At 35.4% G+C, this 9,687-nt stretch overlaps 1 protein-coding gene across 1 annotated transcript in view; it reads left to right on the forward strand.

The window, feature by feature from the left end:
• The window catches only part of MTPN (myotrophin), a 33,776-nt gene extending 24,390 nt beyond the window's left edge, over positions 1–9,386 (forward strand). Inside the window, exon 4 of the mRNA XM_009560544.2 lies at positions 7,000–9,386. Within this exon, the coding sequence (XP_009558839.1) occupies positions 7,000–7,086 (87 nt within the window). The 3' untranslated portion in view covers positions 7,087–9,386. The remainder of the gene's footprint in view (positions 1–6,999) is intronic.
• The last annotated feature ends 301 nt before the right edge of the window (positions 9,387–9,687 follow it).

The raw sequence follows: 9,687 nt of genomic DNA on the forward strand, positions 1-9,687 counted from the left end.
TTTAATGTTCTTCCTGGTTACTTTTGGAGTTCAGTGTGTTTCATTGTTAATCGAAATGCAGGACAAATACTAATATCAGACATTTAGTATGTGTAAATAGTGGAACTGCAAATGATGGACCAATATATTTAAGATTTTTCTTCAAATGTGTACTTTATTGCTTTTGTAAATACTACTCCTCTTCTTACAACTAAGAAGCTTCATTACTTTACATTTACTTACACTAAACTGCCTTCATTTACCCTGTTAGTTGATGTCTTGCATATATCCCTTAAGCTACTGAACTAGAAGTAAATAACCTCCTTAATGTATTTTTAACCAGGAAAACAAATTAATGATTTTTTTGTTGTTGTTCTTTCGCAAGTGATAAGAACCAATGAACACAATGACACATTTCTCCTTGATCTGTTTGCATAACACAAATATTAAAAAAAATAATTTTTAAGAGGTCTGGAGGGGACCCCAAGAAATTATGTTCAAGTCATTTTAAGAATGCCACTGTTGTAGTAGATGACTGTCTGACTTGTTTTTGAAGACCTTCCATCAGCTAATTTCGGTGTCTGTCATTGCTTGGTACAATCTACTTTTCATTATGCTGGAGTTCAGGTTGCTGGAATACAACTGTACATTATTTGTCAGTTTGTAGTATCACCACCATTATGTGGAAGCATTACCTGTGGCTAGGCTTGATCAGCTTCTGAATAAAATTACTGTTGCTGGGAGAGTTGTTGAGTTGCATACCCTATATCTAAATCTTGTGGCTCACAGGAGTTTGAATGATACAAAATGTAAATACGGTCCTTTCTGAAAATGCAAAGTATCTTAATAGCAACCTTACCTTTTAACTTGAATAACTTTGTTTTGGACATTCATAGGTGTAGGGAGATGTAATTTATCCTGCTGCTTTCTGAAGAAGCAATGTGGAATATTGTAGTATGTGATTGATAAACGACCCTTTCCTTGGGAAACTTGAAATGTTCCAGTGTTAAAGCAGTTAACTGAGGCTGTAGTTTGACAAGACAAAACTTTCAATGGTATAAGGAGTACACTATCACCAATCCCCTAAAACTGATTATGTATGGCAGGATTTGGAAACAGAACAAATCTAGCATTATAGATGCTAGATTATATATAATCTATATAATAGATTATTATATATATTATATATATATAATATATATATTATTATAGATTATTATAAAGTAAGCACTCATCAGTAGCCTTGTCAGGATTGATACAGGTCAGTGGAGATGGGGAACACTTAATGGATGCATTGTAACATACAGCCAATGTGTAGTCATGTTTAAATTTGCTCAGCCAGACGCTTGAGTTGTCTGCAGAAGATTAATTTGTGGTGTTCTGCAGCAGTTTTAATCATGTAAGAGTGAACAAGAGCTTGTACAGTCTTTTTTACCATACAGTCCCGTCAGTGTGATGAGCATTCTGTCTACCAACATTAGGCTACAGTCCCATGTTACAGCTAAGCCAATGCAAAGGTTAGTTGCCTACCAAACAGGTGGTGCTATTCAGTCTTCTAATACTCTTACCTGCCTATTCCTACAGCTTGAGGTGAGAAGTGATGTAGGTGCTTGAAAAAGGAGTTGTAGCTGCATGCTCAATGAGAAGGAGTTTCACTAGTAAGAACTAAGAGTCTAGAATATTATGCCTGCCAAAACAAGACCATACCACATGGCTGCCTCCTGTGCAGTTTCAGGGAACTGGAACTGATTACTTCCAGGTAAGTTTAGATTTCATAGATCTCATTTCCTGCCTTTCTCCTCCCAGCACCCTGCTAAGAATGCATTAAATTTTGTGGCTCCAAATTATAACAGTTAAGTTTTTCTAAACTACATGGTGCATCTTGTAGTGTTTGCCTCCATATTAAAATGGAAGCAATAGGAGAACTGCAGAAGAGCTCCTTCCTTAATCTTGTGTATGTTATAACACTTATTCTAGCTTTTCAAATTGCCATCTCTGGAGTGATATTAAGAGCTCCCCAAACCAAATGATTTAGCTATAAGTTTCTTAGAATAACTGCAAGCATTTAAAGTGTGATCTTCAGTGAAAGGCAGGTTATCCTATAACATTTGGTTTGACCTTGGAAAGTAAATTTATCAAAAGTGGTCAATTAAGTACTGTGAAGAAGAATCATTTGATGGAATTTCCTGCTGAGTTTCGCAGGAAGCATTTGAAATGTGATTTTAATATTCATTAGTGGTTGCAAATAAGTACTTCAGCAGGTCCGAGCAGTAATTTTGCAGATTCAGAAAGCACACATTTCAATGGTGCTTGTTCTACTCTGTGGTAAATCCTTTGTTCAGTATTTCAGTTGTTGACAGTCTTTAGCCTTTGGGTTTTTTTTTTCCCAAGTTTTCACCTATTGTAATGGTCACATGGATTTAAACCCCAATATTTTGTTTTTATTTGTGTTTTGCTTATTTTTTTAATTCATGAAGCATAGCAAAAAATTCTTGTTGTATTATGGGTTTATGATTAAGTTGCTTTGAACTCTAGCTTCACATATTATCATAATTTGTGTTGATATTCAAGTTCATACGTTTCGTTCAACATGAGAAAAATAGATATAACCAACATGGTTATTTTGCATAAATAAAAGAACTTGCTTGTTTAAAACAAAATGAAACAGTTACATGACTTTGCTCTGATAATTGCAGTGCTTAACATAGGATTACTGACAGAAACCTAATGTAACTTAAGGGTAGATATACTGTATGCTTCCAAAAGCAGTTTCTCAGAGGGGCCTTTGTTACACAGTATCTTCTGAAGTTAGCATTTTGATGAGGACTTCCTGATGCCTTGTGCAGGTGTTTGATTTTTGGAGTCAGCAATGCTCAGTTTGATTTATCATAGAAGAAACTTAGATGCAGTTTGGAAATTTCAAAAGTGGAGAATGATTGCATGTTTTCTACCACTGCTGTTGAACCATAAACAATTTCGACAAGCTGGATTCATTAAATAGTTTTCATCGTAGTGTGGTTATGGTCATCTCTGGTTCAGGTCTGCCCGATATGAACAAAATCAAAACACTGATAATGTGGTAGCTAAAAGCTCAAAACTAAAATTTTTGTTGCCATGTTTCAAATGTTAAAAATAGTGTCACTCCTTCCAAACCCGTAGCAATTAAAGCTCCAGTGTTGGTCTGAAATCACCAGTTCAGTGTAAAACTGTAAACCACACTTAAGTGGGGAAAAAGCTGAAATGTCAAGTTTTATACTTGAAAATTTTCTGTTAATTACAAAAGGCTTTGTCTTCCGTTTGGGCACAAGATTTTAATGTTTAGATTAATAAACAGCTGCTACATGTATTGGTAGACCAGCCTCTGAAAAGCTTAATTAACTTATTACCAGTAGGTAATAAAACAGCATCATAATAATTCTCAAAAATTGATAAACTTCAAGTAATGAAATACACAGTGAGTGAAGATATTATTTTTTATTGCTTTCAACAAGGGATGTGTGATTTTACTGGAGTAGAATGAATAAAATCTTAAGGTGCTGTGGCTACCTGAAGTAGTGTAAACCTTCTAGGTTGGAGTTGAGACATGCTTTTCTAATAAACACTTCTTTGAGTCAGGCTGGAGATAAAAATACCGTATCCTTAAAACACATCTTTTGAAGACTTCATTTTGCCTACTCCTACAAAACTGTTCTTTTCTATAGTCCTTCCTACTTAAAATATCAAGCTTTGCTTATACAGTGTATAGCCTAGACACGGGTTTGGGAATTCTTAGTGTATCTTTCAAGTTGGTGAAAATGTGTGGAATATCATACTGTAGACATACCAAAGACTAGCCTTAGGAGGTTGTAGAGTGATGCTTAAAACTGCTCTATCAGTGTCTGAGTTTCAGTTGAAAATGTTGGTTTTCTCTGACTTTCTGTAACACAGGAGAGTAATTATCTTTGGTCTAAAAAGCACTTTCTGCTTAAAGTTCAAAGGTAGGGCTTGTCTTATTACTACATTAACATTAGTTAATCCTTTCTATGAATCTTAAAATATTTGTCTAGGAATTTGAGACATTAAAAGTTAGTGTTGTGTAGGAGAAACCAATGTCATCTTACAACAGACAGTTAAACCATTTCAAATGCTTCTAATGGAAGATGAGGTTTATGAGCATGTGACAAATCTTATCCATTTGTTCAGATTTCAAAATAATCCCGCCATTTGTAAAATAACTACTGCAGTCTGATCTCTGCTTTCTACAGAAAATGTGTTATAGAAATGTCCTGTTAAGTTAGGCAATTTAGCATCTTTTGTTTTTCTCTGATGATGGCAAAAGGGGTGCTGTTTGGAAAGAGTTGCTCACTGCCCTCATTCACAGTTGTTGTGTTGGGAATTTTAGAGGTACACACAGAGGGTGTCCCCTTTTAAGAAGTATTTATGAATATGTTGTCTGTGAATTCATCCGTATAGTTTTTGAACAAGCTGACATCTGCCTCTAACTTCATACGACAACTAGTGCTGCTTGCGCTGTAAACCAGTCTTCCACTGGCCTCATTAAGTGCTCCCAGTTCCAGTTTCACAGGGTTTTGTCACAGCTCTGCTTTGCTGTCCTCTGTGGCCTTTGTGGAGCTTTTTTTCTGAACTGCAGTTGTAGCCTAGTAGATATGGTGCTGCCTTCAGAATGTGTTTCACATTTGTGCTTTGTCCAGTGGTTTAAGAGGGCAAATGTTCTTGTTTCTTACTACCCTGATAAAGAGTAATAAGAATATGCACATTTGTGTTGTAATTTAAGAAAAGAATATAATACAAACATAAAATGTTAATAACTTTTTTACTTTGGGAAAGCAGAGAATGCTGTGGAATCATTGTACTTTTCATAAACTTTTTATTGAACTTGCTTCCGGGCAGTGTTGTACTTCTGAAAATAAAAGTCCTCTTGACCTGAACTTTATTAGTTCCTTCTCATTCTATTGAAAGCAGGCAGGAATCTTTCAGCCTGGCTAAGGAGCTGTTCTCCCTACTTATGAACACCGAGTTTAATAAACAGTGTCCTCCTTGGGTAGTCATGGCCTTCTTACCATACGTTCAGTAAAGCTGTTTTAGAAACAGAGGTCTTGGATGTCTGACTTTGCTGACACACAGATGTGCATTAGAGTGGAAAGCAGACCTATACCTAAACTAAAAGTTCTCTTTATACCTTAAGGTTACTTCAGTTAAAGTTGTGTCTTCTCTACCCTAAATGCTCGTACATTGGTGGAGACTTCTATAAGTTAAAGTTCTTTGAACTCTGATTCAAGATGAATACTAGCAGGTCAGTTACTGCATAGTTCTGTTTTTCTTCAAGTGTAAGTTCCTTCAGGTTTTCCCAAGCTTAACACCAAAGAATAACTTTGAAGCCCTTTTGATTTCCACATGGATTCTAATCTGAGAATGATGTCTAAGCAGCAGAAATAATCAACACCTGCAAAAGAAGCCATTAATACTTTCATGGTTGCTTTTTTTCTCCCAGGACAGCCAAGATAATAACTGTTGAGTAGCTATTAAATCTGTCAGGTTTTTCAGGGGGCAGGGAATGTTTCACAAGCAAATGAGTTTCATTGGTTTCAGCCTAAGTGTGTGTTTGCAATGACCAATGAGTCACTTATTTGAAATAGACTAATTTAGCTCACATTCATACCTACTAGAACAGTGATACTGCAGCATACTGCACACTGTTTGGGCCAAGGATGTTACATAGTATCTGGCACTGAGCTCTCTTGGGGCCTCAAGGAAGATGAACAGCTCCAACAGGATTGTCTTGGCCAGTTTTGACCACAAGTTGGGCACAGCTACCATAGAAACCACTTTATCAGTAAAGAAAGTCTGAAAGTTCTAGGTCTGTTATGTTCTTAAAAAAACTGTTAGGTGTCCTTCCTAGTAACTATTAATCTGTGCACTTCCTTCCTTTATAATGTAATTGGGAAGAGTTTTGTAGTTACTGTATGGAGAGTTTATACATAAACTAAAAGCAAACTTCTGCAGTATTTGGTCTTGACGAAGTGTGTCTGCACCCACAGTGTTTCTCCTGTCATTTTATTGAGCAAATACGCATATTTTCCAGTTGTTCTGGAATCTAATCTTGTTTTCAGGAAACATCTCCCTCTGTCTTTGTAGTCAGTGTTGTGCTCTCAAATAACTTTTTATCCTTTGATTTACCCTATTTACAATTTAGTCTGGGTTTTCCTGTTTTATGTGTATGACTGCACAGTGCTCAAAACAAAGCTGACTAGTTAATACCTCTCTGCTTCTCTTCTTTTGCTCTCCTTCCATAATTCTGGTATGGAGGCTGTCTGCGTTTGTGCTTGCTGTTCTGTAGCTTTAGTTGGTTCATTTCTGTTATCTTCTGTCTTCCTGTTGCCTCCCTGATCTGTTTTATTGCCTTCTAGGTATCCGCATAGCATGTTCAAAACAAACTTGATCAGCTTTGGACTTGGACTGATTTTGTGTATTTTTTCTATGTAGCAGTGGGGATTTTTCAAAATGAGGGAGAAGCATAATCCTTGATAGATATAGTCTTCTTTGATCTAGAAAGAAAATAGTATCACTTGTTAGTAAGTAAGCTCTTTCAGACATTACTTGTCTAATTCAGTATGCAGAAAAGCGTGTTGCACCACAGATTTCATGGAAGTGTGGAAAACTGGATTCTTGCATTCCTAAGAGTAAGTTGCTGGAAGCAAAAAACCAAAAATCCTTCTATTTCTCTCCAACATTAATTACAAACATGTTGCTCTTGCAGCTTGCTGTGTGACAAAAGTTACATGACTTCTTTTCTGAGTTCTAAAGTATAAAGTTTGAAACTTAGATTAGCTGTGAGCTGAATATTTTATACATAAATTTCGCCTGTTTGGTTTCTGTCACAAGCAAAATGAAAACAATGCACTGCACTAAAAAGCTGTATGTAATAAGTATAATTATGTAAGAGACGTAATTGTTGTGACATACTTAATACTAATATAACTTGACTTTATGAATTGACAATCCTTCTCAATATTCCTGCAGGGTGCTGATAAGACTGTGAAAGGCCCGGATGGACTAACTGCCTTTGAAGCCACTGACAACCAGGCAATCAAAACTCTTCTTCAGTGATGGATGGACTGATACTTTATGCAGTGACAGAAAAAAAATTAGTGCTCTGTGCATTTTGATATTTGACTTCCTCTTTTCACCATTGTTAACTGTTCTGACACAGTTGGGTTCTCATTGTCACGGTTCATAGACATCAGAATGCTAAATGATACTGTATTTTTAAGTTTGTGTTGCAAGAATGAATGGAATAAACTTGAATTGTGCGATATAAGAGTGTAGAGTTTTATTTCCCTTTCTGATCCTGTGCTTTATTAATCTTTGACTACAACATTTTATTTGCCTGGAAGGCATCTAAGCTCCATCTCATGTGTACAGTGATTAAAATATTCAGGTACTTGTAAGACTTAAATGTGGAGTGAAAAGTGCTTTGAGAACTAAATATAAAAGATGTTTGGATTTTTTAATTTGCATCGATTTAAAAGAGGTTTTGATTAATTCTGTGGCCTTGTAGCCTACTTTTCGTGCTTAAAATGGTAGTGCATAATGTTGGAGATCTCTTATTCATGTTAAATTCTAAGATACAGCCCATAGATAGAGAGATGTTCCTCCCATTATCTGTGAAGCCTAAAGCCATTTTTTCTTTCCTTTACTTCCTCAAAGACACTGAAACAGTTATTTACAGAAAGCACAGCTGAGGTTTATATAAAATAGTATAGAAATGTGTGTTCATTATTCTTATTGCACCTTTATGGTGACTTTGTCAGAATTTCCTTTTATAACTTTACTTGTCAGTAGACATTTAGATCCAATTGTTCGAAACATTTGATATGACTTTTTAAAAAATATAACTTTTAAATAAAAAGTACAGGAAGGTATTTTGTCGATGTGGGAAAATATAAATATGGAAAAAAAAAATTCTAAAGAAACTCAATTTGTCTGGTTTTCTGTGCTTTGAAAACATGGGCTCCTAATGCTGTGTGCACAAGCTTTCAGTCAAGTGTTGGAGAGGAGAAAGACATGTTCATCGTATGTACACCAAAGCAGTTCAAGTAGTATGATGGCTGGTGTGCTTCAGTTCCTGTATTCATCTTACTGGCTTTTTTTGTTCTTTTAATGGGCAGCTTTTCTGTACTTGCTAAGATTCAGTATGTAGATTCTTTCACTCATATTCCTCAGTGTCTGGCTAACCAAATTCATTAATATATGCAAAGACTCTTTAATATTTGTCTATGGCTGATCTTTTGGATTTATCAGCTTCCAAAAGCAAGTTGGCCCAAGAAAGCAGTTCTTTCAGTTGGTTTTCCCAAATAGAGGTTTTCTTTTTCATAAACTGACATTCACCTCATCGCCATTAAAGCTGAGAGGTAGGACAGTGTGCCAAAACCACAACAGGCTGTGTCTCAATTCATCTGTCAAATTTAAAGTTCATTAAAGGAAAACTTTCAGTTGTCTCAAGCTAAGCATAAATTTGAAGGATCCAAACCTAAAAAAAAAAAAAAAATTTTGACTGCAACAGACTCAAGTTACGTGCATGTATAAAATTATTTACCTTCAAAACATGCCTCTATCTGTGTTTATTATTTTCCTCTAGCTCAAAGTAATTCCTCAGTACATTCAGAAGAAACTTCAGTTTGTTCAACGAAGTTCTTATTTCAAAGTAAAAGAAACCATTTCCTAGTTTGGATCAACGTGCAATTATCTCAAAGCTGTTCACAGGTGGGAAGTCTTGAGAAGTATGTAACTTTTCATAGAAATGAAGTTGTACTTCCTCTTTTTGGAATACACTTCTAATGAACAAATGTAGCCTTTTATTTAAAGAGCAGTAGCACATTATGACACAAAAAAAAAGTGTCCAACCACATATTCATTTTCTTGTTTATTTTCGGTAGAAAAACAACAGATGTTTTCCAGGTGACACAAAATGTCTCCCTTTTGTGGCCAACTTCTCAGTGCAACCAGCAAACCAGATCAGTATATATAATATATGTAATAATTCAGCTTGATTTCTGTTTAAAGCAGGGATATCCCTGGGAGAGTTGTATGATGTTCTAGTGTCTCCTAATTGAGCTTCATACTGCGGTTCACTATGGCACAAGGCAGATGTAAACTTTAGTTAGAGCTAAAATAAAGACGAATATCTGAATGAGTTGGTTATTGCCCAATTCAGTTTCTACAAAGCAGAAGACTGCAGTATTTATCTCTTGGCATGTAGACTTAGGATAGCCACCATTGTTATAGAGTCAGTAATTTGTCATAGTGATCAGCTATGGCAGCCCTCTAAAATGAGCAAATATATTCTAGTGTTAGGTTCCAAAAGTCTTTCCCAAATATTTTTTTCTTATTACTTGAATATATTTTATTTGGTTTGGGTTTTTTTTTTTTGGTCTTTCATATGCTTTAGGAAGTGTCCTAAACCAAGAATGCTTTTGAATTTTCTTTCATTGCCCCATTGCATAAAATAAAGCTATGACTATACCTTTTACAGCAGAAATGTATCTTTTATATTATTTTGAAACAAAAAAATGTATTCAGTGTTCCTCTGTTTTTATCTTTTATTTAAGGTCTGTTGTGCTGAAGGATCCTTCCCCGCTATACTTTTGACAAATTGGTATGGAAAATTAGATGTACACCTAATACAAATATCTGCATGTCGACGAATCT

The sequence above is a fragment of the Cuculus canorus genome, chromosome 1 (assembly GCF_017976375.1).
Source record: "Cuculus canorus isolate bCucCan1 chromosome 1, bCucCan1.pri, whole genome shotgun sequence".
Classification (NCBI taxonomy): Eukaryota; Metazoa; Chordata; class Aves; order Cuculiformes; family Cuculidae; genus Cuculus; species Cuculus canorus.